The sequence below is a fragment of the Ammodytes marinus genome (assembly GCF_949987685.1).
Source record: "Ammodytes marinus genome assembly, chromosome: 16".
In the NCBI taxonomy this organism is placed as follows: domain Eukaryota; kingdom Metazoa; phylum Chordata; class Actinopteri; order Uranoscopiformes; family Ammodytidae; genus Ammodytes; species Ammodytes marinus.
In genome coordinates this window covers 16,616,456-16,630,692 of record NC_137220.1, presented here as the reverse complement: position 1 = coordinate 16,630,692, position 14,237 = coordinate 16,616,456, and the positions used below count along the sequence as shown (strand labels likewise).

Sequence of the window (14,237 nt, the reverse complement as noted above, 5' to 3'; positions counted from 1 at the left end):
TCTGCAAAGTACTGGGTCAAATATGCCTCAACGTCTGTGGGGGTAAAGCCACAAACCTCCAAAAGGCTGTCCGCCCGCCGGAGCATCTGGCAGGCGGTGCCTCTCGGTCGGGTAGAGAGCAAAAGAGTGCAGCCCGGGAGAAGGGTCCTCTGAAGGATAGCAGAGTATAACTGTCTTACAGTGTAGTTGGGGGCTTTTCTGTCTTTCTGCAGCGATGTTATCAAGTCTTTTTCTTGAGCCTGGAGTAGAGATTCATAGTCCCGCAACTCGTCAAACCCATCGAAAATGATGAGCACGCGTTTAGGGGCTGCAAGGATTTGAGCGTACACTGCCTCTGGGTCCATGCAAGGAGGGGCAAAGGAGGAGAGGTTTAAAAGGATAGTTTGAAGGCTAAGGTTTGGCTCCGTTGAAGTCAGATTTTTGCCATCTAAGAAGAAGACAAAGTCAAACTGTGGGATGCAGTCTCTGGACCAGTCAAGACACAGTTTCCTGATCAGGGTAGTTTTACCCATGCCTGCATTGCCGAGTAGCAATATGTATCGTTTGGGTGTGTCTCCACTTGAGCCGTCGAAGATCTGAGTGAAGGATGATAAATAGGTATCAGTGAGATGCACCCAGTCATTTTGGCATGTTTCTTTTGGACTTTGAATCAGTAATTCTGGAGAAATCAGTGTATATCTCCTCACGATCTGCTACCTGCCCGTACTGTATGCTTAAAAATAAATTCAGTGTTAATACAAAACCTAGGCTCTGTAAATAGACAGGTTGCTAGTAATTGTTGGTCCACTTAGATTACATATTAACACCCCATTTAGTTTTGGTGCACACACAGTACAAACAGGTAGTGAGATCGGGAGGAGATATTCACTGATGTTGACAAAAAGTTTTTTTGACAACAAGCATTCTCTAGAATCGCGGACTCTATCTTTAATTTTCATATCAACAAATCTATTTAATCAATATAAATAACAGTTTTCCTATCCAAAAAAAGGAACTACTCTTACCTGACTGTGCCTAAGCAAGCTCTTTTGCCGATCTGTAGGTCCCATGGCGACTAGCTCCTTGTCCAGGAATTTGTTAGCAGTTTTCCCAGAGCGAAGAATCTCTCTTTGGCTCACTTGCACATCCACATAGTGAGAGGTCAGGCTCAAACCCGCCTCCATATACTGGCAGGTTTGACTTGTGCGGGCTTTGGCTTCCTGAATGTAGTCCTTTACAACCTCTGAATAACAAACACCAAGTAAATACCAAACTGCTTCTCCACAGATAACAATCTGTACTTTCAGGACATTTTATTTTTCATGTGGTCACTTACGTGGAATGTCAAGGACAGCGGGAGACTGAGGACGCGGTGACTCCTTACATGTAGGCATTTCTGAAATGAAACAACGTGTCATGTTATTTGTTACATGGCGATAAGTCAATGAGGTAATTCACACACCAGGAAAAAGAAATGAGACAGATACTGATTATCACCATTGATGGGGGAGATGGTTGATGCACAAGGGGGAGTCATGGCTTTGCTAGCTGTGTCTGACAGAGTTCCCCGTGGTGAGGAACTGATTTGGACTGGCGCCACCGCACCATCCGCTAGAAAGATGAGAAAACAAAATGAAGAACGTTCACACAATGCAGCATCTGGCAGAAAAAGGGTGCTTAAAAAGGCAGAACTAAAGCTGCTAATGTGAAAACCCTAAACTAACATAGCCACTATGAAACGTCACAAAGTAGAGACCTGCACACACGTACCAACACACACACACACAAACACACACACACACACACACACACACACACACACACACACACACACACACACACACACACACACACACACACACACACACACACACACACACACACACACACACACACACACACACACACACACACACACACACACACACACACACACACACACACACTTACTCACCTGGGGACAGGGGTGGCACATGGCGATTGCAGGGTGGTGAAGTAGAAGGAACTATATTAGAAATGGGGTTTAGATACTTATATAGTACATAAACAATAAACAGACAGACATGTATGACACAACAAGGAAGTTTTGTAACATTTTGCATGCAAGTTGCTTTACACAAAAGGGATTAAATAATCAGGAAGTAATTTAACATAGACTTTTATTATAGGTCTCCAAATGACTGCAGCTGCATCTTGACTACACTACTTAGAAGAGTTTTGATCGTATACAGTAGTTTGCAAGGGAAATTACTTTTCAACTGAATCTTCATTTCCTCAAAAGAGTGAATACATTTTTGACATCATGTCATCAAAACCTGAAGATAACAACCTTTGCAAATTGGTTGTATTATGGGGCAATTGCACCAGAGTGCAAAACATTTGTTAAAAATGAAACAGGTAGGTGGATACTTTACTCACCAATTATGTAGGTAGGTGTGGCAGCTGTATTAGGCTGTATTAGCCTCAGTGTCTGAACAACCTGATAATGTGGAGTGTCTGGAAGGGTGATAAACTGAATGGCGGGATGGAGATGAAGGATTCTTGGTGGAGTGGTGGGGAGGCCTGCCATCTCTGCTGAACTTGGATCTGAACCTGTGTCAGCGCCTGCAAAAACAAGCAGTGACAACATCCTTATCATCCTGGACCAACACGTTTAGTTAACCTTGAATGTCTCAAAAATAGAGGTTGGCCAAGGAAAATATGCTGATATTTCAGTTTTTGGGGACATAACAAGAATGTCAAAGATTTTGTGTAATAAGACTTATATTGACTACACTGGGGAGAGTTTTCAGAGGACTGAAGAACTAAATCGGATCTAAAAAGGCACCCAATTAATCTGGGGGAAGTCAGGTGTGGTGAGAGTTCTTCTTTTGGTCATCATGTGACCTCTTATCTGACGACTTTGAAAATTAGACTTCCTGTTTCTAGATCTGAAACCAAGTCAGGCATAGCCAACCAGCTTCCGTTTAACCCAGGCGTCTAATGTTACTCCAGGAGCGTCGCTTGGTTTGCATTCACAATATGTAAACAGTCATTTTAACAGTGCTCAGATGTTTCGGTTTGTTAAAAATATTACATTTAATTAATAAATTCCTTTAAAGCCACTACGAGTAACATGGCACGTTGGTGACCCCTTTGGACAAAAGCGCCAGCTGTCGTGAAGCTGTTTTCTAGCTCTTGCCGGGCGTGCAAAATTCAAATGATCAGGAAGCAATATAGTGCATGTCCGTGTGTTGAAAGTGTGAGGGCACCGGACTCTTTTCGGCTCCGTGAGAGTGGTTAGTGACACAGCATCAACTAATGCCACTCAGTGCTACACACACCTGATTGCAATGAGTTGATGCAGCAGTGTCACCTAACTACTCTCTCTCACGGAGCTGAAAGATTACGTGTCCTCACACAAAGCGAATGAACGAGAGACGGCAGTTAGTATGGATCACGATGAGGTAATGTTTATGTTGTTGTAAATAATGACTATTTCAGATGAATAATGGTCATCTGATGATGCTGGTGAGGCAAAGTAAACTTTGTTTTAGTAGGCTACCGCTCATTCATTTAGGAGTAAACACTGCAGTCTAGTTCGCTACCGTGCAATTGTGTATACGTTGCTTGGCAACGCCCTCCCGCCCGCCTATCACTCTCCCTTTTAGCTTTTCTTCATTGCATTTTCTTTTTTTTCTTTGATGGTTCAGCCCCGTTATCAGTCATTATGACGACAAATAACTGTCTCAAACAAGGCTCCCGCTCTCCTTCCCTTCTTAAATCGCGTTGTTGCGCCACACTGAAATCTGCGACCAATACGGATATGTGACCATAGAGCGTGCACGCGTGAACCGAAAATCGGACTGGGTGTGCGACCAGACCAAACGCAGTAATAAAAACTATATAAAAACGTCTTTCTTTGCACTGAATGATGGTCTCGTTTGCTGTTAAAAGTAATTTATGATTATCAGAGGAAACATGAGGCTGTTTAAAAGATATTTAAATGTTACTCGGAGCTGCTTTAATACCCTGCATTGCCAAACGGCCAACAGTTACATTCTTCATCGCCTTTTAGCTAAGCTCCTTTACAAACCTACTGTGGTCTATGTTTCTCCTAAGATTAAATGTACAGCAGTAACATTATAAAACTTACCTTGTGTAACAGTTGGCTCAGCCTGTACCGCTTTGGTTTTTGTTCGACCTGCAAGGGTTGAAGAGCCAATATTTAGAGATTTCTTTTATTTTCTTCAAATTGCATGAGCCACGTTGTAGTGTGAAAAGAGGAGTTTTCAGTCTTCAACAGAAGATGGGTTTCCGCTGTCCTGATATCAATTGGGAGCTTGTTCCACCATTGTGGAGCAAACAGTGTTGAACAATTGTTACACATTAAGACAGATAGAAAGGAAACCCAGAAACATCAGCCTGAACATTATACTTAGCATAGCATTCTTTATGTGTAGCTTAAGGGTGGAGGCAGCGATTATGGAGAACACTTGTTGATGAATCTCTTTTTGTCAGAATCAGTGAATATCTTCGCACGATCCGCTGCCCGTCTGTAGCCTACTGTGTCTTCTGAAAATACACAATACACAGCCTAGGCACTATGAACGGTATGTGAACAGAGGAGCTCGGAGTGACCCGGGGTCAGTATGGTGAGCTGTGTTGTGGAGTGTGTGTGATATCCAGTACATGGGCTAAAACATGCATGATGACTGTGGTAGATGTAGAGATTCCAGGATAAGCATTTCTAAAAGTTGGGGTTCACTGGGGAAAGACGAAAACAACTATTAATGGAAATGGGGGTGACGGTTGTTTTTGGGACACGTGATGATGAGATGACCAGTCTATTCTGGGATATTAACACACCTTATACACCCCACACAGAGATATAAACGCTGCTCTGTAGCTTTAAGAGCAGAGAGCTATGCTGTCCCTCTCAACTGCTGCTTCAATGCTCCACCAAATCCTCTGTAAATATTCCTGTCTGGAATCTTCCTTAATAAACCTGAAACTGAAAGTCCAGTCTGCCGCCTCTGTCTTGTCAGCCATGGGGATTAATTCGGCTACCACATTACGTTGATAACACTTTGTAGGTATGTAGAGAGGACCCATCATTGATACCAGATCATCGCAGTACAGTGGAAAGAAATAATTTTCACAGGAAATACACCTGGACTCTGTTCTGGACCAATATGAGTGACTATAAAAATGATAAGTAGTAAACAGGACTCTGATAGAACATTGGCTTGAGACGGGCTTGTTGCCAACAGCATGCATTGTAAATGAGGGTCACCCCTCAATTGATCTTTCGAGGACAAATAAAGAAAACAATTAAATGAAATTAATATAATTCACATTGAGTATGCACAGGTCCATGAGGAGATATTCACTGATTTTGACAAAAAGTGTTTTTGACAACAAGTGTTCTCCAGAATTGACAAATAGTCAAGACAGATCACCTGTTGGTCTCTGTCTTCTTGGCTTAGATGGTGTGTTCTCATCAGTGCAATGTTGTGTCGGGGTAACTGGAGAGAGTCGAAGAAAACAACATCAAAAAAATATGTAAACATAAGTAAGTGAAACTGGTGCATTTCTTCAGGCTTGCTTAATGTTGTGGTTTTCAGGACAGCTTCCTCACTATTGTGCGGGTGCTGAGCTGCAGTTAGTTGTAGCTAGCGACTGGTTATCTACCTCTGGGTCTTTTGTTCCTGGTATTTGTTGTGCTCGTTAGTTTTCTTTTTTCTCTCTTCTGGCGGATGCCTGTGCCGGCGGGCAGCTCTGCTGGAACAGGAATGTCACCTGAAACGCACAAGAGGAAATAAAAGAGTCAATGAGGTCACTAACAGACACAGTAACCAAAAATGGTTGTTGTTCTCATGTAATTCTGTCTTGAACCGACAATTATGGTAGTTAGGCGAGTTCCTCTGGTCTAAACATCCTGAAGATTAGAAAAAAGGAAGTGGTAGGCAGGACCTGGACTAGTAACATCACCAATAAAACAGTCTCTTAACCATTGTGTTTTGATATAGGGATATAGGCTTTACTTCTCTTATGTGTGGGATCTCACACAGGGTCAGTTCAGGTCATTCACGGACTCTGGACAAATGATCAACACATTGTAATATCTTGAAAACAGTTTGTATCTAAATGTTTCATTGTTTCGGTCCATCTATTATTCATCCACATGTCCCCAGTGAATATAGATGTGTGTTTTGTGTTGTTGCCTGTTATCAATTAGCTGTCGAAATATGGAAAGAGAAAATCCTTACTGAGGGTGGTGACTTCCACATCAACACAACTCAACCATGGATCGCCAAAGAGTACATCTGGGTCTGGGTAAGGAAATTAATGTAGGGAATTAGACAAATGAAATGATCACCTTTGTGTACATACTGTGTGTAGCAGAACTCTGTTAACGAATGATAACGTGCGCAGAGGTTTGGTTACAACTTACTTATCGTCCTCAGGATATCGTCGTTCATGTATTCAGATATATCATCTAAAAGAAAAAGTATAGAGCACGATCAGACCCAACAGTTTACTTTCCTGTCTTTCGTATTTGCTAAAAAACCTTTTCAATTGCACCCCCACCTCCTCGTAGTGAGGCCAGAGGGAATAATGTGGGATTACCTTTCAAAACTCTTCCTTTTACCAATACAAGTCATGTTTTAATATCTCTGCCTTTGCCTCGGTTGCTTTATCCTGAGATGGTTATGCTGATTTGATTATTTTGTCAGTTCACATCAGTATTACTTTCTACAGTCCAGACAGGTCAATCATAAATCAAACAATACAAACCTGGTAGATCTCCCAAGTCAGGACAGATACACGGGTCCTGATACATGTCCTGCATTTTGGCACCTGACAACACACAAACCCATAGAATGAAAAAGAGGGAAGAAAAGAAGATATGATCCATGAGGACAAAAAGCATCATGATGCATTGACTAAACTGATGGAAACCTCTCGACCTGTGAACACAATGGCTCCTAAATGTATTGTCCCCATACTGGCCAAAGGTGGATAAGGATTGTCGTTGTTTTGCAGTCTATGGGGTAGTTTTCTGTTTATCTAGGTGATGATTGATAAATGATAAGAATGTTGTTCTGTTCTTCGACATGATGATAGTCCTATTATTTATTCCTTAGACTCCTGAGAGAGTCCTGCTTTAGGGGTCAGAAGTCTTTTCAATTGATCATCATAAATCGGATAACAACCGATGCCTGCATTTTACAGTACATGCTCAGACAAATTGCACCAAAGATTGCTTTTAAGAGTCAGTTTAATAGGAAAGTGTGCAACACTTAAAGGAAGGACTGACATTTACCACTCAAGTGATTTGGATGAGTATAGTCCAGAAACGGACAGAAAGCTATATCAGCTAGACTCAATTGTAATGACTACTGCTACTACTAACCTGGGCTCAAGTCAAACTGCAGAAACTTTTGGTGTGTGGAACCATCAAAGGCTACAAAAGGATAACAATGAGTGCATCACCAATATGAAATGAAAACTTATGCAAATGAACTTGCCTTAATTTGCATACAGGAAAAAAATAGGTCAATGGATGACACCATTGCTTTCACCCTCCACACTTCCTTCTCCCATCTTGACCAGAGGAACACATTATCTTCTGAATGCTGTTCAGTGACAACAGTTCAGCATTCAACACCGTCGTGCACTCCTGACGGACAGACCCCAGGCAGTGCACACATACAGTAAATACCACCACCAGCCATAGTCCAAGGCTCTGATCATGGACTACAGGAAGTGTATCAATGGGTCGATGGCAGGGAGAGCGAGCAGCTTCAGGTTCCTCTGGGTTCACCTCAGCAAGGACCTGACCTGGATTCACTCATACTAATAATAATTATAATACATTTGAGTTGTAAAGCTCTTTTCATTGTTAAAAGTAAAATGTGATCTCAATGTGATTGCTGACCCTAACCCTATAACAAAATTATCAGAACAGGATCATAAAAAACACCAAATTTAAAAAACAAAACATGAAAGTTTTTTTAGGCCCTTACTGACTCACAACATCAAGATCAACACTAACGCAGCAAGAGAGAAGAACACAGATTCCAGGATAGGCCTATACTCTCCACCTTCTGCAGGTGCACCATCAAGTGTATCATTGGCTGAATCACTGGCTTGTACAGCAGTTGCACCAAACCTCAACTATAAGACTTTACCACCACAGGTTTAAGGACATTGCCATTCCACAGGCCACTACACTACTGAACTCTTGAGCTCAGAGGTAATGCTACAATATGTTTCACTGAACTGTAACAGTAAAGAATTCATCACACTCAATACAGGCCACACAATACAAAACATGAACCCTCACTTCAATTCACTGTGACCCAGTGGTTAACACTTTTCTCTCATGCTTGTCTGTGCAAGAGTTTGACTGTGTTGTCATTTTAGCCTTGACCAATCACTACTGTCCTCTGACTTTGGTGGTTTCAGTAAAAGGCCCTATGTAGTGGCACACCCATATTTTTGATAGATAAAACAGTCCAAATTAGCTTTGGAACTTTCACAGAAGAAGAGATAACAAAGCAATTGGAACCAACAGGCCATTCAAATGCTTCTCTATGACTCATTATCTTCAAGTTATTTCAAAGGGCTTGTCAAATAAAGTTGGCCAAGAAAAATATGCCACTGATCTGGTTTCAGTGAACACATCCATGTCTGATAGCGTTTGAGGGCTTAAAGTTGGTGCTTCCCATATACGATAGTAAAAGCCTCATACTATCTTAAATGGGGACTACCAACTTTTCTCTCAGCAAGTTGTTAGCACATCAGGGACGCCTTCTTGCCCTCTACTCTGACCTCCAAAGTCGTACCAATGTGCTGTGGTGCCTTCAAATCCAGACAGGCTGATGATCCAGGTGGGAGATTAATGCCCCTGCCCGATACAATGGCAGTTGTGTTTGTTTGATGCACTCCCAGGCTATTGGCAGCAGTTAAAAATACATGTAACAGCAAGCCATGCGGTTGGATCAATAGCTGGCAGGGGCTTAGCAGGTGCAATTGCTGGACATGATGGCCTCCATTATGTTAAGTTGAATCGAATTGAGGATAAAGACACCAGTTGCTCTTGATATTTTAGCCTATTTTCAAATGAAGTTGACTTTTTGCCAGATGACAAGCGATACAAAAGGCTTCAACTATGAGGAACTTGCATATCTAAATAAAGCAGTGTTGGCTACAAGGTCACAGTTACTTTATAAAAAAAAAACACATGTGCCTGCGTGCAGCACAGCACATGATCAGGGCGAGAAAAGCTGCGAGAAAGTAGAGAAAAGCCTTAAATAGTGTAAAATTCCAGATAAGGATTGAGCGGGATTCTTTGTTGCTGTAACATGAGCTGATGTCCACACTCGACCGACGCCCACTATGCAATGTGCATGCGTCTGTTTGGCGTTGCCAGAGCAGTGATTCTGTCAATAGAATAACTTTCTTTTTCATCCCCTGGAAGTCCCCACAAACTCCTCTGTTTTTCCACTTAGTTCCCCTGACAATGACCACTACTTTCACTTTTTCACGCAGCATGTTTTACACATTGCATTTGGCAATCACATTGGCCACTGCGCACACTGCGTAATGGAGATACTCGCGAAAGTGTTGGGGAATAAATTAACACAAAACAGCATTTTTGGATGATACACATATTAACTGATATTGATAGTGTGGCACAATTAGGGTTATTACAAAAATCTGATAGAACAATTATTTTTAAGAAACATCATTTTGTTTTAGCAACCTAAAATCAATAAAAAAAATATTCCACGGCGCATAATTCAGTAAAACTCGGAATCATTTCAAAACAGCGCATATCAATTAAAAGAAACGCAGAGGAAAGGGAAGACCCCCGACATCTTTTCTTCTGCATGCATGCGCACTTTGGATAAACGTGCCCAAGCTGCACCATTACCATCAGACGAGGGATATCATTTACCTGCCGCTCCGGCTGCACTGGATGGTGCTCAGGTGATGATGATGATAAACTCCTGTACTGCTGTATATTCCCTATGCGTTAACTTTCTAGTCGTGGTAAGAAAAAATAACCACTACATATAGCCTGTCCTTACATGACCTGCACTCTATAGTCAGTGCGCACAACCTGCGAGGTCTCGACCAACTCAGCTTTTGCTTTCACTTTGCCCAACTGCGCCAGATAACCAAATCACCAATCCTAAGAGGTTTAGGTTTCAATTGCTGTTCAGAAAGAAAGACCATCAGCATTCAATGAAAGGATACGTTACACACGCATGCTCAAAATAACGGGTGTAACTGACAGTGAACTTTTCATACTTAATCAGTTCTCTCTTCCAGTCAAAAATTAGTTACAGAAATTAAAACAAGAGCTCACACATATTCTGTTCTCCAGTGCGATCTGGTTATTACTCATTTCCTTTTCTTTGTTTATATATCCTTTAATGAATTTCTCCTTGGACTTTTCCAAATATGTCTCTTGCAGACCCCATGATGTCACTGCAGCTTTCACACCCATGGTCTTAAAATGGATATAAATATAACCTCCCTTTGGATATAAAAACACACACACACACACACACACACACACACACACACACACACACACACACACACACGCACACACAGGCACACACACACACACACACACACACACACACACACACACACACACACACACACACACACACACACACACACACACACACACACACACACACACACACACACACACACACACACACACACACACACACACACACACACACACACACACACACACACACACACACACACACACACACACACACACACACAGGAATTTTGGCCAAGAAGTGGAAAGTACCGGATTTACCTGTTAATCAGTGCCACATGGATAATTCATTGCCATGCCGTCAAACATATTACACATACTTTAAACACCTGTTGACCAAGTACTGGCAAGTTTTTTTTTCTTCCATACAGTGAGTGTGGTAGACACACAAACAAAAACACTGTCAATGGGTTTGCACTATGTTTCTACAAAAGGATTTTTGAAGCTGTGACAACATTCACTTTACCAGGGAATGGATGCATATACATCTTAGCAGAATTGAAAGTAAACTATTGAGCTTTAATTAGACATAGGCCACACCTATGTGAATGACAAACTAGCTCCGCCCTTGTTGTTGTTGAGTACCATTACAGTAAAACCCACAAGCTAAACAATATTTTCCGCTTCAAAAATGTTGTCATATTTCCACAGAAAAAGACCATTATAGCTGGTCAGTGCCCAGTTCACCTCAATTTGCATGAAACATATCGGCTATTTAACCTTTGAAAGCTATAGTTTCGGATCTCATGTTTGATTGATCCAGTAGATCACTTGGTGTTATATTTAGGTCTGCAGAGATGTGAGATTGACATCAATCTTTAGCATTTTAAGTGTATAAGAGAGTGAATTAATTAAGTTGATTACTTTTTAGAGCTCTGTATGACAAATGGTCTTTGTATGTACATCCTTCAAGGGTGAGACCAACCTCTCCTTGTTTTGGTGCATGGGAATAACTCAAAAGGAAAGTGAAAGTAAGTTAACCTAACCAGACAAAACCTGTCCGGGCATTAAACAAGAAGACAAAAGCTATTTGTTTAGACACATTGCAGAAGGCACGACTGCATGTCATATGTGGGCGACTTTCAGTGGAAAGCACCGATGGAGAAAATGGAACGCACCTGGAGAGCTCGGGCGGAAAACACCTTTGCTCCCAGCCTTACGGTGATGCCAGTACAACCCTGATCCAATACAATATAGGTTTTGATCATGTTCCCACGACCCTGTGACAGATCGTGTGAATGACAACACACAACAAGAGAGGGAACAGCATGAGGATTGAGTGCAAACTTACCACAGTGTGAACCCCCCCTCTCATCATCCTCTTTATTCTGATGGAAGTCCACCATGCCAGTCGTGCTGCCCGTTTCTGTACAATACGCAGCCCTGAAAACATTTTCTACATTGTCCGTGAGCGCTAATTCCGTGCTTTGTCTTGTGTTTGAGTAAAACAAGTCACCTTGTGCATGGAAATGAGTGCCTTGTGAAGTACGGGGAGAAATAAAACCAGGGATGTCTTCTGTAAACCCTGTGTCCATGGCACATTGTGCATCTCCTATCGAACAGAGAGAGTCCTCCATTGTGTCTTTCGACCCGTCAGTCACCCAGCAGCCTTCCAGGTCTCCCTCTAGCAAAGCTGTGAGGTTGTTGTTGGCGTCTGTTGCTGCACGGGCTTTAGCAGGTAGTAAGGCATGTCCCTCCTTTCCAGGGATCCTGAAATGATCAACACTAAATTCAGTTTTTGAGAAACAGAGGCCTTTTGTTGGGTCCTCTTCTTGGTCCAGTGCAAAGCTTGCCATCTCTGCCTCTGTACAGTCCAATTTGTCGGCGTACAAATCTAGAGTCCTGCAAGCCATCGCAAGCTCTGTTTCCTCTTCCATAGTCAGAGCAGGGCATTGTGATCTGCTGTTGATGACTGTGTGTTCAATTGTTGCACAGCCAGCGGTCAAACAAGGAACCAGCGGCAGCAACATCCTCCATCCTCTGTCCCAGTCCTCCTGCCACAGAGGGACAGCTGTCCTTCTACTAGCCTCTGCCTCCTCCTCTACCTGCCCTAACCACTCCTTCTCATCCTCCAAATTCCCCTCATACATCCTTTCACTATCACTTGCTGGCTTCTGCATTGATTATGCCCCTCTCAGCAGTTCTGTCACTCTCACATCCAACCCGAGACTGCACCGGTGGTCACAAAGAATCGGTGTAGAAAAGAGCCTTGGATTTGGGTGGTGGTCATCCACCACTCCTCGACTCAATTCCTGAGAATAATGTCCATGATTTACTTGTTGTTCGTACAATGGTTGACTTAGTTCGCCCTTGGGATCACAGGCTGGCGATACAAACTCCGAACTGGTCAACAACCAGAGATTCTGTTGACTTTGGTGACCCACGTTTCCCCATCGGGCTGGTTTGGTCAGATCAGATCCTGGTTTACAAGCTGTTTCCCAGTGAACTAACTCTGGTGCGATCCCCTCAGAAAGTCGGTGCAAACTAAAGCTCTTGCAGTAGGCTTCCGAGATGGTCCGCTCCTCCACCAAACCCTTCTGTAGGTCTTGGATCTCAGGAGGTGTGGACCGGGTCAGAGCCAGCCGCAGTCCGTCCAGAACCTCCTTAAAACTGGGCCATGGCTACGATGTCTGCGCACTGGAAATTGACTTGTCTTGCAAAGGAGACAGTCACTAGAAGAGATGATTGAGTTGTAGTGTGTTCTTTTTTTTAAGGACACAATGATTTAGTTCAGGAGGCGTTCACATTAATAGATGGGAGTTGTTTTTGTGGTTTTTTTGGGGGGGGGGGGGGGGGTTACTGTTTGACGGATTGTTTCAGCTTTGTAGTGTTGCAATACATGTTGTCCTTTAATAGGATGCCATGCCATTGTTCTGCAGTTTCAGACATGCTGTCATCAAACTTTCTATGAACTTTTCTATTCCCTCCTGTTGTATATTTAGTATATTAAAAAGCCTTATTCTGTCTAATTGTGCCCAATATTATATTTTCCCCCCATACAAATAATCAACGTACAACATACACATACTGCACATATCATTTTGAGTGCCACATAACATCCCCCAAACAAATCTTTACAGACACCTACATAAAACATAGCCATTTGTTTATAATTACTACATCATTCCTTTGCTTATCATACTCATCACAGATTATATCATTTCTGAGCAACATCTACAACGAAAGTCACACAAGATCACCGGACCCGAAAAAATAAATAAAAAGTGGTTTGATGGGTTACTCGCTCACTGATTAAGGGACTTTCTTTTGTTGATTTCCCCTGTTAAAAACCTCCCCCATCACGTGTTTACTTAACATGTTCACTGGTTTGATATTTAAAAATCAAAGATTATTTACTTAGCACTGGCCGTACTGTACACTTTCAGTCGCTGCATGGGCTCAAGTGTGCGAGCGAGTTTCACCCTTAGTTTTGAATTAGCCTTTTGGTAGTCTGTTATGAGGTCCACAACTGGTTTGGCAAAACAATGCACGCCTAACTGCCGTGACCTGCATTCACCATTCTTCTCGCTCAGTATCGCCACAGCAGGTGTATCTACATTGATTGAAAGGTGGAGAGTGATGGAGGTTCAGGATATAGTAATATGTTGCTGTATATTTGGTGTTAAGAAAAGTTTATTCATAAATAATAGAAGATAATGTTTTTATATCATCTCTCTAA

General features: G+C 42.3%; 1 protein-coding gene across 3 annotated transcripts in view; it reads right to left on the bottom strand.

The window, feature by feature from the left end:
• The window catches only part of ciita (class II, major histocompatibility complex, transactivator), a 16,714-nt gene extending 4,774 nt beyond the window's left edge, over positions 1-11,940 (bottom strand). For 2 of the 3 annotated variants that reach the window (XR_013845280.1, XM_080044705.1), the window contains exons 1-13: positions 11,850-11,940; positions 6,760-6,822; positions 6,416-6,460; positions 6,231-6,293; positions 5,653-5,760; positions 5,421-5,486; positions 4,115-4,162; positions 2,398-2,583; positions 1,934-1,984; positions 1,477-1,590; positions 1,316-1,375; positions 1,005-1,222; positions 1-575 (exon numbers count right to left, since the gene is read on the bottom strand). The exon at positions 1-575 is cut by the window's left edge and continues 729 nt beyond it. Coding sequence is in view for 2 of the 3 variants with exons in the window: in XM_080044705.1 (XP_079900831.1) it covers positions 1-575; positions 1,005-1,222; positions 1,316-1,375; positions 1,477-1,590; positions 1,934-1,984; positions 2,398-2,583; positions 4,115-4,162; positions 5,421-5,486; positions 5,653-5,760; positions 6,231-6,293; positions 6,416-6,460; positions 6,760-6,822; positions 11,850-11,904 (1,652 nt within the window). In the remaining variant the exon portion in view is untranslated. Of the gene's footprint in view, positions 576-1,004; positions 1,223-1,315; positions 1,376-1,476; positions 1,591-1,933; positions 1,985-2,397; positions 2,584-4,114; positions 4,163-5,420; positions 5,487-5,652; positions 5,761-6,230; positions 6,294-6,415; positions 6,461-6,759; positions 6,823-9,928; positions 10,095-11,849 lie in introns of those variants that run through there. The other variant, XM_080044706.1, reaches the window with a different exon arrangement.
• Positions 11,941-14,237: the final 2,297 nt, after the last annotated feature.